The following is a 17500-nucleotide window of genomic DNA, read 5'->3' as shown; positions in this document are numbered from 1 at the left end:
CCTGAACTTGTCCAATAAGAAACGCATGTTTTCATTTTCTGTTGCAAAACATCTTGCTTGAGTGTGCACTAATGAATGTGACCCAGGGTCATACATGAACCGAACGCCAACTTCGGTGTTTGAAGTTAATCCAAACTGAACAGGAGGGCTCTGAGACACGTGACCCTCTGAAATACCCACAATCATCCTACTGAAAAAACACTCCTCCCTCCTGAATACCACTCGCCCTCCACAGCAGGTGTGTACGGACTGCAGACCTCCTACCCCTGCGCCTCCTCTTTCTCTCCTCCACACCCCTCCCCTGTTCTCTCACCCCTCCTCCTCCTTCTCTCCTCCACACCCCTCCCCTGTTCTCTCACCCCCTCCCCTGTTCTCTCACCCCTCCTCCTCTTTCTCTCCTCCACACCCCTCCCCTGTTCTCTCACCCCTCCTCCTCCTTCTCTCCTCCTCCACCCCTCCCTGTTCTCTCACCCCTCCTCCTCCTTCTCTCCTCCACCCCTCCCCTGTTCTCTCACCCCTCCTCCTCCTTCTCTCCTCCACACCCCTGTTCTCTCACCCTCCTCCTCCTTTCCTCCCTCACCCCTTCTCTCCACACCCCTCCCTCTCCCCTCCTCCTCCTTCTCTCCTCCACACCCCTCCCCTGTTCTCTCACCCCTCCTCCTCCTCTCTCCTCCACACCCCTCCCCTGTTCTCTCCACACCTCTCCCTGTTCTCTCCCCTCCTCCTCCTCCTCTCCTCCACACTCCCCTCCCCTGTTCTCTCACCTCCTCCTCCTCCTTCTCTCCTCCACACCCCTCCTCCTGTTCTCTCACCCTCTCCCCCCTCCTCCTCCTTCTCTCCTCCACACCCCTCCCCTGTTCTCTCACCCCCCTCCTCCTCTTTCTCTCCTCCACACCCCTCCCCTGTTCTCTCACCCCTCCTCCTCCTTCTCTCCTCCACACCTCTCCCCTGTTCTCTCACCCCTCCTCCTCCTTCTCTCCTCCACACCCTCCCCTGTTCTCTCACCCCTCCTCCTCCTTCTCTCCTCCACACCCCCTCCCCTGTTCTCTCACCCCTCCTCCTCCTTCTCTCCTCCACACCCCTCCCCTGTTCTCTCACCCCTCCTCCTCCTTCTCTCCTCCACACCCTCCCCTGTTCTCTCACCCCTCCTCCTCCTTCTCTCCTCCACACCCCTCCCCTGTTCTCTCACCCCTCCTCCTCCTTCTCTCCTCCACACCCCTCCCCTGTTCTCTCACCCCTCCTCCTCCTTCTCTCCTCCACCCCTCCCCCCTCCTCCACCCTCCCCTGTTCTCCCTCCTCCTCCTTCTCTCCCCTGTTCTCTCCACACCCCTCCCCTGTTCCTCACCCCTCCTCCTCCTCTCCTCCTCCTCCACCCCTCCCCTGTTCTCTCACCCCTCCTCCTCCTTCTCTCCTCCACACCCTCTCCCTGTTCTCTCACCCCTCCTCCTCCTTCTCTCCTCCACACCCCTCCCCTGTTCTCTCTCCACCCCTCCCTCCTCTCTCCTCACACCCTCCTCTCCACACCCTCCCCTGTTCTCTCACCCCTCCTCCTCCTCCTTCTCTCCTCCACACCCCTCCCCTGTTCTCTCACCCCTCCTCCTCCTTCTCTCCTCCACACCCCTCCCCTGTTCTCTCACCCCTCCTCCTCCTTCTCTCCTCCACACCCCTCCCCTGTTCCCTCACCCCTCCTCCTTCTCTCCTCCACACCTCTCCCCTGTTCTCTCACCCCTCCTCCTCCTCTCTCTCCTCCACACCCTCCCCTGTTCTCTCACCCCTCCTCCTCTTCCTCTCTCCTCCACACCCTCCCCTGTTCTCTCACCCCTCCTCCTCTTCTCTCCTCCACACCCTCCCCTGTTCTCTCACCCCCCTCCTCCTCCTTCTCTCCTCCACACCTCTCCCCTGTTCTCTCACCCCTCCTCCTCCTTCTCTCCTCCACACCTCCTCCCCTGTTCTCTCCCCTCCTCCTCCTCCTTCTCTCCTCCACACCCTCCCCTGTTCTCTCACCCCTCCTCCTCCTTCTCTCCTCCACTCCCCCCTCTCCCCTGTTCTCTCACCCCCCCTCCTCCCCTCCTCCTTCTCTCCTCCACACCTCCCCTGTTCTCTCACCCCTCCTCCTCATTCTCTCCTCCACACCCCTCCCCCCTGTTCTCTCACCCCTCCTCCTCCTTCTCTCCTCCACACCTCTCCCCTGTTCTCTCACCCCCTCCTCCTCCTTCTCTCCTCCACACCTCTCCCCTGTTCTCTCACCCCTCCTCCTCCTTCTCTCCTCCACACCCCTCCCTGTTCTCTCACCCTCCTCCTCCTTCTCTCCTCCCCCCTGTTCTCTCACCCCTCCTCTCTTCTCTCCTCCACACCCTCCCCTGTTCTCTCACCCCTCCTCCTCCTCCTTCCCCTCCCCTGTTCTCCTCACCCCCCCTCACCCCTCCTCCTTCTCTCCTCCACACCCCTCCCCTGTTCTCTCACCCCCCTCCTCCTCCTTCTCTCCTCCACACCCCTCCCCTCTTCTCTTCTCTCACCCCTCCTCCTCCTTCTCTCCTCCACACCTCTCCCCTGTTATCTCACCCCTCCTCCTCCTCCTTCTCTCCTCCACCCCTCCCCTGTTCTCTCACCCCCTCCTCCTCCTTCTCTCCTCCACACCTCTCCCTGTTCTCTCACCCCCCTCCTCCTCCTTCTCTCCTCCCACCTCCCCTGTTCTCTCACCCTCCCCTGTTCTCTCACCCCTCCTCCTCCTTCTCTCCTCCACACCTGTTATCCACCCCCCCCTGTTCTCTAACCCCTCTCTCACCCCTCCTCCTCCTCTCTCCTCCACACCTCCTCCCCTGTCTCTCTCACCTCCCCTGTTCCCCTCCTCCTCCTTCTCTCCTCCACACCCCTCCTCCTCCCCTCCCCTGTTCTCTCACCCCTCCTCCTCCTTCTCTCCTCCACACCTCTCCCCTGTTCTCTCACCCCTCCTCCTCCTTCTCTCCTCCACACCCCTCCCCTGTTCTCTCACCCTCCTCCTCCTTCTCTCCTCCACACCCCTCCCCTGTTCTCTCACCCCTCCTCCTCCTTCTCTCCTCCACTCCTCTCCCTGTTCTCTCACCCCTCCTCCTCCTCCTCCTTCTCTCCTCCACACCTCTCCCCTGTTCTCTCACCCCTCCTCCTCCTCTCCTCTCTCCTCCTGTTCTCTCACCCCTCCTCCTCCTCCTTCTCTCCTCTCTCCCTGTTCTCTCACCCCTCCTCCCCCTTCTCTCCTCACCCCCCTCCTCCTCCTTCTCTCCTCCCCTGTTCTCTCACCCCTCCTCCTCCTCCTTCTCTCCCCCATTAAAGACTGAGAGCAGTTGGAAGTAATTAGAACTCCTTGGGGTGTGTGTGTGTGTGTGTGTGTGTGTGTGTGTGTGTGTGTGTGTGTGTGTGTGTGTGTGTGTGTGTGTGTGTGTGTGTGTGTGTGTGTGTGTGTAAGAGAGCGTATGAGTGTGTGTACCATACCAGAATGTCTAGATCAAGGCACCAGTCCCCATGAGTCCAGGAAGGCACCAGAAAAATGTTCAGCCCTCTTAAACCCTCCTCCTCGCTCCCCCTCCATCTCTCTCTCATCTGCCTCCCCCTGCCACCAACCCCTCTCCCCCTCTGCTACAGAGCAGACACGAATAGAATGGAACACACCATCACCACACACTTGGCGTCCCCTTTAACACAATACCATATCACACACAGGTACAGATAGTCACACACACGCTGATGCTACCACAGTGGACCATAAATACAATTGTGTCAATAAAGTTTATTCAAACAAACAACCGCACGTCACACCACAATGGCGGCCAGCACAACAGTGACAGTTCTGACTCCCAATGGAAGAAGACAAACCGTAAAAATATCACCAAACACACCTTTGCTACAGGTAGGTAGTAATAAAGCTGATTTCCTGCTCTCCCATTCTGCGTTTAAAATAACTGTCTCCCTTTTCTAGGTTATGAAAACGAGAGTGATCTTTTCATGTCGGCTGAACAATGACTGTTCAGTTTAGCCCGCTCGTTTTTCTCTCTTTGTCTGCACAAAGTAAGTTGCTTTGCTAGTTAACTTGTTTAGCTGATAGATAACCAATACTTTGTATTTAGGTCCTCGAAGACGTCTGCAAGAAACATGGAATTAATCCTGACGACTACGGTTTAAAGTGAGTTGAGAGCTTTGTTGTTAGCCTAGCTAGCTAACTTGGTCTCTAGACGTGCTAACGTTAGCTGGCTAGCTCTGTGAACTGAAAGACTAGCTAGATGTCCTCTTTATTACAACATTTTCCGTGGATGTTTTGTATTGGTACCCAAATCATCAAACTGAACTATGATGAAGCTGTGATTTAGTGGAGGGGGAGGGATGGCTAGTCGTGTGTGCCCTCTGTCCATGCCCTTTGTATACGGGGCTCAGGACACTGCTCTTTCACTAAAGCCTCATCCCTCCCTCTCTATCCATCCATCCCTTTGACAGATTTCAGAGGAACGTTCTGGACCTGTCGCTTCAGTGGAGGTTTGCCAGCGTGCCAAACAATGCCAAGCTGGAGGTGGTGACCAGCACCCGGAAACAGACAGGGACCGACAGCCCGGTGGGTGAAACTAGTGTGTGTGTGGCGTGCAGCATGACTTCACCATGTCCAGGAAACAGCATCCATTCTACTACTTCTGCTTCATTATGGTCACAACAACATTACTGTTGCATTTGATAAAATGTTCCATGTTGCCCCTTTGGCTGTCAGAGTACCTGTTTCTCCACCCCTCTCTCTTTATATACTCTCTCTCTCTCTCTCTCTCTCTCTCTCTCTCACTCTCACTCACACACACCCAAATACCTCTCTGCAGCTGCCACCACCACTTAACACACCCTGTAACTCTCTGCAGCTGCCACCACCACTTAACACACCCTGTAACTCTCTGCAGCTGCCACCACAACCTCAATTTGCTGTGACTTACGTTCTATCCCTGCAGTATAGTTGATAACCATTGATATACATGATAAAAACCCCATCTTAATGAAACGTGTATCACTTGTTGGCCTCTGTACTGGTACAGATCTACTACTCACACCCCTCCTCTCAGGATCCCTTCATCTGTACAGGTACAGATCTACTACTCACACCCCTCCTCTCAGGATCCCTCCCTCTGTACTGGTACAGATCTACTACTCACACCCCTCCTCTCAGGATCCCTCCCTCTGTACAGGTACAGATCTACTACTCACACCCCTCCTCTCAGGATCCCTCCCTCTGTACTGGTACAGATCTACTACTCACACCCCTCCTCTCAGGATCCCTCCCTCTGTACTGGTACAGATCTACTACTCACACCCCTCCTCTCAGGATCCCTCCCTCTGTACTGGTACAGATCTACTACTCACACCCCTCCTCTCAGGATCCCTCCCTCTGTACAGGTACAGATCTACTACTAACACCACTCCTCCCTCTGTACTGGTACAGGATAACACCACTCCTCCCTCTGTACTGGTACAGATCTACTACTCACACCCCTCCCTCTCTGTACTGGTACAGGACCCCAGGACCCCTCCCTCTGTACTGGTACAGATCTACTACTCACACCCCTCCTCTCAGGACCCCTCCCTCTGTACTGGTACAGATCTACTACTCACACCCTCCTCTCTCTGTACTGGTACAGATCTACTACTAACACCACTCCTCCCTCTGTACTGGTACAGATCTACTACTAACACCACTCCTCTCTCTGTACTGGTACAGATCTACTACTCACACCCCTCCTCTCAGGACCCCTCCCTCAGTACTGGTACAGATCTACTACTCACACCCCTCCTCATGATCCCTTGACCCATCTTCCTCTACTTTCTCACTGCCTCAGCATAAATCTGCACTACTCTAACCATGGAAACCTCAACCTGCCTCTCTGACATCTGATCCCCAGCCCCATGGGCACACCTACTAACACACACCACTCTCCCTCCCTCTACCACATATTCCTGGTACAGAACCTCCCTCTCACACCTACATAGGAACCTCCCTCCTAACACTCCCTCCTCTCTCTGTACTGGTACAGACCTCCCTAGGAACCTCCCTCCTACACACCTCTGCCACATAGGAACCTCCCTCCTACACACCTCTACCACAGACCTCCCTCCTACACACCTCTACCACATAGGAACCTCCCCTACACACCTCTACCACATAGGAACCTCCCTCCTACACATCTTCCACATAGGAACCTTCCCTCACATAGGAACCTCCCTCACCTCTACCACATAGGAATTCCTACACTCTCTAACACATGGAACCTCCCTCCTACACACCTCTGCCACATAGGAAGACACATAGGAACCTCCCTCCTACACACCTCTACCACATAGGAACCCCCATCCTACACACCTCTACCACATAGGAACCTCCCTCCTACACACCTCTACCACATAGGAACCTCCCTCCTACACACCTCTACCACATAGGAACCTCCCTCCCACACCTCTGCCACATAGGAACCTCCCTCCTCCTACACACCTCTACACCTCTACCACATAGGAACCTCCCTCCTACACACCTCACCACCTAGGAACCTCCCTCCTACACACCTCTACCACATAGGAACCTCCCTCCTACACACCTCTGCCACATAGGAACCTCCCTCCTACACACCTCTACCACATAGGAACCTCCCTCCTACACACCTCTACCACATAGGAACCTCCCCTCCTACACACCTCTACCACATAGGAACCCTACCACATAGGAACCTCCTACACACCTCTACCACATAGGAACCTCCCTCCTACACACCTCTGCCACATAGGAACACATAGGAACCTCCCTCCTACACACCTCTACCACATAGGAACCTCCCTCCTACACACCTCTACCACATAGGAACCTCCCTCCTACACATCCCTACCACATAGGAACCTCCCTCCTACCACATAGGAACTCCCTACCACATAGGAACCTCCCTCCTACACACCTCTACCACATAGGAACCTCCCTCCCTCCTAGGAACACACCTCTACCACATAGGAACCTCCCTCCTACACACCTCTACCACATAGGAACCTCCCTCCTACACACCTCTACCACATAGGAACCTCCCTCCTACACCTCCACATAGGAACCTCCCTCCTCTACCACATAGGAACCTCCCTCCTACACACCTCTACCACATAGGAACCTCCCTCCTACACATCTCTACCACATAGGAACCTCCCTCCTACACACCTCTACCACATAGGAACCTCCCTCCTACACACCTCTACCACATAGGAACCTCCCTCCTCCTACACACCTCCCTCCTACCACATAGGAACCTCCCTCCTACACACCTCTGCCACATAGGAACCTCCCTCCTACACACCTCACCTCTCCCTCCCACCTCACCACATAGGAACCTCCCTCCTACACACCTCTGCCACATAGGAACCTCCCTCCTACACACCCTCCTAGGAACCTCCCTCCACACCTCTGCCACATAGGAACCTCCCTCCTACACACCTCTGCCACATAGGAACCTCCCTCCTACACACCTCTACCACATAGGAACCTCCCTCCTACACACCTCTGCCACATAGGAACCTCCCTCCTACACCTACCACATAGGAACCTCCCTCCTACACACCTCTGCCACATAGGAACCTCCCTCCTACACACCTCTGCCACATAGGAACCTCCCTCCTACACACCTCTGCCACATAGGAACCTCCCTCCTACACACCTCTGCCACATAGGAACCTCCCTCCTACACACCTCTGCCACATAGGAACCTCCCTCCTACACACCTCTGCCACATAGGAACCTCCCTCCTACACACCTCTACCACATAGGAACCTCCCTCCTACACACCTCTGCCACATAGGAACCTCCCTCCTACACACCCTCTGCCACATAGGAACACATAGGAACCTCCCTCCTACACACCTCTACCACATAGGAACCTCCCTCCTACACACCTCTGCCACATAGGAACCTCCCTCCTACACACCTCTGCCACATAGGAACCTCCCTCCTACACACCTCTGCCACATAGGAACCTCCCTCCTACACACCTCTGCCACATAGGAACCTCCCTCCTACACACCTCTGCCACATAGGAACCTCCCTCCTACACACCTCTGCCACATAGGAACCTCCCTCCTACACACCTCTGCCACATAGGAACCTACCTCCTACACACCTCTGCCACATAGGAACCTCCCTCCTACACACCTCTGCCACATAGGAACCTCCCTCCTACACACCTCTGCCACATAGGAACCTCCCTCCTACACACCTCTGCCACATAGGAACCTCCCTCCTACACACCTCTGCCACATAGGAACCTCCCTCCTACACACCTCTGCCACATAGGAACCTCCCTCCTACACCTCCCACCTCTGCCACATAGGAACCTCCCTCCTACACACCATAGGAACCTCCTACCACATAGGAACCTCCCTCCTACACACCTCTGCCACATAGGAACCTCCCCCTCCTACACACCTCTGCCACATAGGAACCTCCCTCCTACACACCTCTGCCACATAGGAACCTCCCTCCTCCTACACACCTCTACCACATAGGAACCTCCCCCTACACACCTCTGCCACATAGGAACCTCCCTCCTACACACCTCTGCCACATAGGAACCTCCCTCCTACACACCTCTGCCACATAGGAACCTCCCTCCTACACACCTCTACCACATAGGAACCTCCCTCCTACACACCTCTACCACATAGGAACCTCCCTCCTACACACCTCTACCACCTAGGAACCTCCCTCCTACACACCTCTGCCACATAGGAACACCTAGGAACCTCCCTCCTACACACCTCTGCCACATAGGAACCTCCCTCCTACACACCTCTGCCACATAGGAACACCTAGGAACCTCCCTCCTACACACCTCTGCCACATAGGAACCTCCCTCCTACACACCTCTACCACCTAGGAACCTCCCTCCTACACACCTCTACCACATAGGAACCTCCCTCCTACACACCTCTACCACATAGGAACCTCCCTCCTACACACCTCTACCACATAGGAACCTCCCTCTACCACATAGGAACCTCCCTCCTACACACCTCTACCACATAGGAACCTCCCTCCTACACACCTCTACCACATAGGAACACCTAGGAACCTCCCTCCTACACACCTCTGCCACATAGGAACCTCCCTCCTACACACCTCTGCCACATAGGAACCTCCCTCCTACACACCTCTGCCACATAGGAACCTCCCTCCTACACACCTCTGCCACATAGGAACCTCCCTCCTACACACCTCTACCACATAGGAACCTCCCTCCTACACACCTCTGCCACATAGGAACCTCCCACCTACACACCTCTGCCACATAGGAACCTCCCTCCTACACACCACATGCCCATAAGCTTGACACCTGTAACAACGTAATGTATTCGGCACAAAAGCCGAATCCTAACATAACTTTGTCGGGCAAAGACTCATCAAAACTCAAAAGAACAAGTTTCCCCTCTCATCACCGTCTGCGTTGCACCAAACGACGAGCATCACAAACACCGGGAATCTTCCCCTTCAGTTGGTCAGCTTTTACATTTACTGCCCCAGTAATCCCTCCTTTACCCCAGTAATCCCTCCTTTACCCCAGTAATCCCTCCTTTACCCCAGTAATCCCTCCTTTACCCCAGTAATCCCTCCTTTACCCCAGTAATCCCTCCTTTACCCCAGTAATCACTCCTTTACCCCAGTAATCACTCCTTTCAATGGCGCCCTTTTCTTGAGAGAAACAATTCACATTTCTTGCCCCCATTTGTTTATTGCCGAGCGCCTTCTCTACCGCTCTATCTACCCCTCTCTACCCCTCTCTTTCTCTACCCCTCTATCTACCCCTCTCTACCCCTCTCTTTCTCTACCCCTCTTTCTCTCACCCCTCTCTACCCCTCTCTTTATATACCCCTCTCTCTACCCCCTCTTTATATACCCCTCTCTTTCTCTACCCCTCTGTGTATATACCCCTCTCTCTACCCATCTGTGTATATACCCCTCTCTCTACCCCTCTGTGTATATACCCCTCTCTCTACCCCTCTGTGTATATACCCCTCTCTCTACCCCTCTGTGTATATACCCCTCTCTCTACCCCTCTCTCTACCCCTCTGTGTATATACCCCTCTCTCTACCCCTCTGTGTATATACCCCTCTCTCTACCCCTCTGTGTATATACCCCTCTCTTTCTCTACCCCTCTGTGTATATACCCCTCTCTCTACCCATCTGTGTATATACCCCTCTCTCTACCCCTCTGTTTATATACCCCTCTCTCTACCCCTCTGTGTATATACCCCTCTCTCTACCCCTCTGTTTATATACCCCTCTCTCTACCCCTCTGTTTATATACCCCTCTCTCTACCCCTCTGTTTATATACCCCTCTCTCTACCCCTCTGTGTATATACCCCTCTCTCTACCCCTCTGTGTATATACCACTCTCTCTACCCCTCTGTGTATATACCCCTCTCTCTACCCCTCTGTTTATAGACCCCTCTCTCTACCCCTCTGTGTATATACCCCTCTCTCTACCCTTCTGTGAATATACCCCTCTCTCTACCCCTCTGTTTATAGACCCCTCTCTCTACCCCTCTCTCTATCCCTCTGTGTATATACCCCTCTCTCTACTCCTCTGTTTATATATCCCTCTCTCTACCCCTCTGTTTATATACCCCTCTCTCTACCCCTCTGTGTATATACCCCTCTCTCTACCCCTCTGTTTATAGACCCGCTCTGTCTCTCTGTCCCTCGTTCTGACTCACAGTTCTCATCCAACATAGTTCCCCTGTTTCTATTTTTACAAATGGTTAGTTGTTAAAAACACATTTTCTTCATCCTTTTTAACTCTGCCGGTGTCCTGGGGGGGAAACATGTTTTCCATGTTAGCTCGTCACCACAGTGAGTTATAGGTAAACAACTGGCCGGCTCTGGATTAAGTTAACATGGGTCATCATCCATCTGGGATGACGTCTGCTGTTTCCACTGGGGTTCTGAGAAGAGGTCAGGTCCTTTCTTAATGACATCATCAATCCTCTGACAGCACCCGTGTCATCAACATGTGCCAAGTGACCTCCCACCCACCGAGAAAACGCATACAACACGCTACCAACATACATGTAGTGTTTACGTTCCACACCTCCATAGACAGTCAGACATCACAACATACATGTAGTGTTTACGTTCCACACCTCCATAGACAGTCAGACATCACAACATACATGTAGTGTTTACGTTCCACACCTCCATAGACAGTCAGACATCATAACATACATGTAGTGTTTACGTTCCACACCTCCATAGACAGTCAGACATCACAACATACATGTAGTGTTTCCACACCTCCATAGACAGTCACATCTCCATAGACAGTCAGACATCATAACATACATGTAGTGTTTACGTTCCACACCTCCATAGACAGTCAGACATCATAACATACATGTAGTGTTTACGTTCCACACCTCCATAGACAGTCAGACATCACAACATACATGTAGTGTTTACGTTCCACACCTCCATAGACAGTCAGACATCACAACATACATGTAGTGTTTACGTTCCACACCTCCATAGACAGTCAGACATCATAACATACATGTAGTGTTTACGTTCCACACCTCCATAGACAGTCAGACATCATAACAACATGTAGTGTTTACGTTCCACACCTCCATAGACAGTCAGACATCACAACATACATGTAGTGTTTACGTTCCACACCTCCATAGACAGTCAGACATCACAACATGTAGTGTTTACGTTCCACACCTCCATAGACAGTCAGACATCATAACATACATGTAGTGTTTACGTTCCACACCTCCATAGACAGTCAGACATCATAACATACATGTAGTGTTTACGTTCCACACCTCCATCAGACAGTCAGACATCATAACATCACAACATGTAGTGTTTTCCACACCTCCATAGTTCCACACCTCCATAGACAGTCAGACATCATAACATAACATGTAGTGTTTACGTTCCACACCTCCATAGACAGTCAGACATCACAACAACATGTAGTGTTTACGTTCCACACCTCCATAGACAGTCAGACATCACAACATACATGTAGTGTTTACGTTCCACACCTCCATAGACAGTCAGACATCACAACATGTAGTGTTTACGTTCCACACCTCCATAGACAGTCAGACATCACAACATACATGTAGTGTTTACGTTCCACACCTCCATAGACAGTCAGACATCACAACATGTAGTGTTTACGTTCCACACCTCCATAGACAGTCAGACATCATAACATATAGTGTTTACGTTCCACACCTCCATAGACAGTCAGACATCACAACATGTAGTGTTTACGTTCCACACCTCCATAGACAGTCAGACATCATAACATACATGTAGTGTTTAAGTTCCACACCTCCATAGACAGTCAGACATCACAACATAGTGAAGAACAATCCTGACAGTCCATGTTCTGTTATAATCTCCACTCCATAGCACAGCCACAAAGAGGACTGACCTCCCTCAGACATCATAACATACTGGTTCCTCTCCTAGACAGTCTCTTCCTAGTGGTTCAGCCAGACAGTCAGACATCACACCCCATCAGGGCCTGGTTCCTCTCCATAGACAGTCAGACTTCAACTAGGTTCAGCCAGAAGACAGTCAGACATCACAACCTAGTGGCCTGGTTCACACCTCCAGACAGTCTCTTCCTAGGTTCAGCCAGAAGAGGACTGACCCTAACATGTAGTGTCTGGTTCCACACCTCCATAGGTCAGACATCATAACTAGGTTCAGCCACACCTCCAGACAGTCAGACCCCTAACATGTAGTGTCTGGTTCCACCTCCTAGACAGTCTCTTCCTAGGTTCAGCCACAAGAGGACTGACCCCTCAGTAGTCTGGTTCCTCTCCTAGGTCTCTTCCTAGGTTCAGCCAGAAGTCAGGACTGACTACCTCAGGGCCTGACAGTCAGACATCATAACATCTAGTGTCTCTTCCTCCAGGTTCAGCCAGACAGAGGACTGACCTCCCTCAGGGCCTGGTTCCACCTCCATAGACAGTCATCTTACTAGGTTCAGCCACACCTCCAGAGGACTGACATCACAACATACTCAGGGCCTGGTTCCTCCATAGACAGTCTCTTCCTAGGTTCAGCCAGACAGTCAGGACTGATAACCTCAGGGCCTGGTTCACTCTCCTAGGTCATCTTCCTAGGTTCAGCCACAAGAGACTGACATCATAACATCAGGGCCTGGTTCCACCTCCATAGACAGTCTCTTCCTAGGTTCAGCCACAAGAGGACTGACCCCTCAGAGGCCGTTCCTCTCTAGGTCTCTTCCTAGGTTCAGCCAGAAGAGTGACTGACCCCTCCATAGACAGTCTGACATCCTCTCAGGTAGTCTTCCTAGGTTCCTGCCTTTATAGACAGTCAGACATTTTTTTAGCCACTGTGACTTCAGACATCTGCATCTTGCTGTTTTGGGGTTTTAGGTCAGAGTTTCTGTATAAACACTTTGAGACATCAGCTGATGTAGAAATGACAGTCAGACATCATAAAATGTGGTGGATTGACCTTGACATCAGACATGTTTGTTGACGTTACAGACAGTCAGACATTTAACAGCTGTGTGAATGTGGTTCCACATGTCCTGACAGTCCATCAACAGAATGTGTTTATGTAATGAGTTGTTAGGTCTTTGTGGATGATTTCAGACATGTTACAGGGAGTCTAGATGTGACCCTCGATGGTTCCTCTCTAGGTCTCTTAGGTTCAGCCAGAAAACAGTAACAACATGGCCTGGTTCCTGTGTCAGGGGTTCAGCCAGAAGAGGAGTGTTTCAAGCTGTGCCCGTGTTGTGTTATAAACTGTATTCAGGATAATCATCTCTGTGATCATGGCTGTAGTTCTCTGGGTGACTAGGTTCAGCTCTGAATAGGAACCCTCAGGGCCTGGTTCCTCTGTGTGTGTCTCTTCTAGATGTGTCCTTTGCCTGGTTCTAGGTCTCTTCCTAGGTTCAGCCAGAAGAGGACTGACTCCTCAGGGCCTGGTTCCTCTCTAGGTCTCTTACTAGGTTCAGCCAGAAGAGGACTGACCCCTCAGGGCCTGGTTCCTCTCTAGGTCTCTTCCTAGGTTCAGCCAGAAGAGGACTGACCCCTCAGGGCCTGGTTCCTCTCTAGGTCTCTTCCTAGGTTCAGCCAGAAGAGGACTGACCCCTCAGGGCCTGGTTCCTCTCTAGGTCTCTTCCTAGGTTCAGCCAGAAGAGGACTGACCCCTCAGGGCCTGGTTCCTCTCTAGGTCTCTTCCTAGGTTCAGCCAGAAGAGGTGACCCCTCAGGGCCTGGTTCCTCTAGGTCTCTTCCTAGGTTCCTGCCTTTATAGGGAGTTTTCTTAGCCACTGTGCTTCATCTGCATCTTGCTGTTTTGGTGTTTTAGGCTGTGTTTCTGTATAAACACTTTGAGACATCAGCTGATGTAGAAATGGCCTCATATATAAAATGTGGTGGATTGATTGTCGGCTGTTTGTGACGTTACAGGGCGTTTAGACAGCTGTGTGAATGTGGTTCATGTCTGATCCTCTCAGAATGTGTTTATGTAATGAGTTGTTAGGTCTTTGTGGATGATTTCCTGTTACAGGGAGTCTAGATGTGGCAGTGTGAAAGTGTGTAAACAGTAACAACATGGCCGTGTGTCAGATGAGGTAGTGGAGTGTTTGAAGCTGTGCCCGTGTGTGTTATAAACTGTATTCAGGATAATCATCTGTGTGATCATGTGTGTTCCCTAGATGTGTGTGTGTGTGATAATCATCTAGATCATGTGTGTAGTTCTCTGGGTGACTAATAGCTCTGAATAGGATTCTGGCTCTGTGTGTGTTCTCTAGATGTGTTTTGTATTAGGCTACCTCGGCTCAGACTGTGTTGGTGTGTGTTCTCTAGATGCGTGTGTGTGTGTGTGTGTTCTCTAGATGCGTGTGTGTGTGTGTGTGTGTGTTTGTGTTCTCTAGATGCGGTGTGTGTGTTTGTGTTCTCTAGATGCGGTGTGTGTGTGTTTGTGTTCTCTAGATGCGGTGTGTGTGTGTTTGTGTTCTCTAGATGCGTGTGTGTGTGTGTGTGTTTGTGTTCTCTAGATGCGGTGTGTGTGTGTTTGTGTTCTCTAGATGCGGTGTGTGTGTGTGTTCTCTAGATGCGGTGTGTGTGTGTTCTCTAGATGCGGTGTGTGTGTGTGTTCTCTAGATGCGGTGTGTGTGTGTGTTCTCTAGATGTGTGTGTGTGTTCTCTAGATGTGTGTGTGTTCTCTAGATGTGTGTGTGTGTGTTCTCTAGATGCGGTGTGTGTGTGTTCTCTAGATGTGTGTGTGTGTTCTCTAGATGTGTGTTTGTGTTCTCTAGTGTGTGTTTGTGTTCTCTAGATGCGGTGTGTGTGTTTGTGTTCTCTAGATGCGGTGTGTGTGTTTGTGTTCTCTAGATGCGGTGTGTGTTGTGTTCTCTAGATGCGGTGTGTGTGTGTGTGTTCTCTAGATGCGGTGTGTGTGTGTGTAGATGTGTGTTTGTGTTCTCTAGATGCGGTGTGTGTGTTTGTGTTCTCTAGATGCGGTGTGTGTGTTTGTGTTCTCTAGATGCGGTGTGTGTGTGTTCTCTAGATGCGGTGTGTGTGTTGTTCTCTAGATGCGGTGTGTGTGTGTGTTCTCTAGATGCGGTGTGTGTGTGTGTTCTCTAGATGCGGTGTGTGTGTGTGTTCTCTAGATGCGGTGTGTGTGTGTGTTCTCTAGATGCGGTGTGTGTGTGTGTTCTCTAGATGCGGTGTGTGTGTGTGTTCTCTAGATGCGGTGTGTGGGTTCAATAATGGTATGTTCTGTTTCTGTGTGTTCTGTTTCTGTGTGTTCTGTTTCTGTGTGTGTTGTAGAACAGTGTGTTCTGTCTCTGTGTGTGTTGTAAAACAGTGTGTTGTATTCTGTGTGTGTTCCTCAGGTGCGTATTGCCCTGCAGATGGAAGATGGTACCAGACTCCAGGGTACTTTCTCCAGTGGACAGACACTATGGGAGCTGCTCACACACTTTCCCCAGACCAGGTAGGTAGGTAGGGTTGTCACTGATCGTGTGTGTGTGTGTGTGTGTGTGTGTGTGTGTGTGTGTGTGTGTGTGTGTGTGTGTGTGTGTGTGTGTTCGCCTGCCAAGACCAGAGGTTTGTTAATTTTATGAGTGAGTGCTGAACACTGCGATCAAAGATTTGCAGACCAGGAGTGTGCCAAGTTACAACAACCCCTCTGCTCTCCTCCTCTCCTTTTTTCTCTCCCCTGTTTTCTTTCTCCTCACCCCCAACCTCTCTACTCTCTCCAGCTGCTCTCTACTCTCTCCAGCCGCTCTCCACTCTCTCCAGCCGCTCTCCACTCTCTCCGCTCTCCACTCTCTCCAGCCGCTCTCCACTCTCTCCAGCCGCTCTCTACTCTCTCCAGCCGCTCTCTACTCTCTCCAGCCACTCTCTACTCTCTCCAGCCACTCTCTACTCCCTCTTTACTCTCTCTCCAGCCGCTCTCTACTCTCTCCAGCCGCTCTCTACTCTCTCCAGCCACTCTCTACTCTCTCCAGCCGCTCTCTACTCCCTCTTTACTCTCTCTCCAGCCGCTCTCTACTCTCTCCAGCCGCTCTCTACTCTCTCCAGCCGCTCTCTACTCCCTCTTTAGTCTCTCTCCAGCCGCTCTCTACTCTCTCCAGCTGCTCTCTCTCCAGCCGCTCTCTACTCTCTCCAGCCGCTCTCTACTTTCTCCAGCCGCTCTCTACTCTCTCCAGCTGCTCTCTCCTCTTCTAGCTCTCTCCAGCCGCTCTCCAGCTGCTCTTCTACTCTCTCTCCAGCCGCTCTCTACTCTCTCCAGCTGCTCTCTACTCCCTCTTTAGTCTCTCTCCAGCCGCTCTCTACTCTCTCCAGCTGCTCTCTACTTGCTCTTTACTCTCTCTCCAGCCGCTCTCTACTCTCTCCAGCTGCTCTCTACTCTCTCCAGCTGCTCTCTACTTGCTCTCTACTCTCTCCAGCTGCTCTCTACTCTCTCCAGCCGCTCTCTACTCTCTCCAGCTGCTCTCTACTGCTCTCCAGCTCTCTCTAGCCGCTCTTTACTCTCTCCAGCTCTCTCTCCAGCTGCTCTCTAGTCTCTCTCCAGCTGCTCTCTACTCTCTCCAGCTGCTCTCTACTGCCTCTCTTGCTCTCTCTCCAGCTGCTCTCTACTCTCTCCAGCTGCTGCTCTTTACTCTCTCCAGCTGCTCTCTACTCTCTCCAGCTGCTCTCTACTTGCTCTTTAGTCTCTCTCCAGCCGCTCTCTCTCTCCAGCTGCTCTCTCTCTCCAGCTGCTCTCTACTCTCTCCAGCTGCTCTCTACTCTCTCCAGCTCTCTCCAGCCGCTCTCTACTCTCTCCAGCTGCTCTCTACTCTCTCCAGCTGCTCTCTACTCTCTCCAGCCGCTCTCTACTCTCTCCAGCTGCTCTCTACTTGCTCTTTCTCTCTCCAGCTGCTCTCTACTCTCTCCAGCTGCTCTCTACTCGCTCTTTACTCTCTC

General features: G+C 52.0%; 1 protein-coding gene and 1 long non-coding RNA gene across 3 annotated transcripts in view; one reads left to right on the top strand and one right to left on the bottom strand.

Moving 5' to 3' along the window:
• Positions 1 to 3637: 3637 nt before the first annotated feature.
• Positions 3638 to 17500, top strand: part of LOC127931944 (tether containing UBX domain for GLUT4-like) — a 31196-nt gene continuing 17333 nt past the window's right edge. The window contains exons 1-4 of the mRNA XM_052526098.1: positions 3638 to 3883; positions 4101 to 4156; positions 4465 to 4579; positions 15925 to 16025. Of these exons, the coding sequence (XP_052382058.1) occupies positions 3797 to 3883; positions 4101 to 4156; positions 4465 to 4579; positions 15925 to 16025 (359 nt within the window). The 5' untranslated portion in view covers positions 3638 to 3796. The remainder of the gene's footprint in view (positions 3884 to 4100; positions 4157 to 4464; positions 4580 to 15924; positions 16026 to 17500) is intronic.
• Positions 10602 to 12362, bottom strand: LOC127932658 (uncharacterized). Of its 2 annotated transcripts, XR_008146300.1 has the most exons (4): positions 12078 to 12362; positions 11749 to 11800; positions 11442 to 11597; positions 10602 to 11220 (listed from the first exon to the last, which is right to left on the bottom strand). It is a non-coding gene; the product is annotated as an uncharacterized LOC127932658 (long non-coding RNA). The 2 variants fall into 2 exon arrangements; XR_008146301.1 differs by lacking the exon at positions 12078 to 12362 and having other exon boundaries at positions 10602 to 11272; positions 11390 to 11597; positions 11749 to 11843.

Source organism: Oncorhynchus keta, chromosome 10, assembly GCF_023373465.1.
Source record: "Oncorhynchus keta strain PuntledgeMale-10-30-2019 chromosome 10, Oket_V2, whole genome shotgun sequence".
Lineage (NCBI taxonomy): Eukaryota > Metazoa > Chordata > Actinopteri > Salmoniformes > Salmonidae > Oncorhynchus > Oncorhynchus keta.
This window is presented reverse-complemented; position numbering and strand designations above follow the sequence as displayed.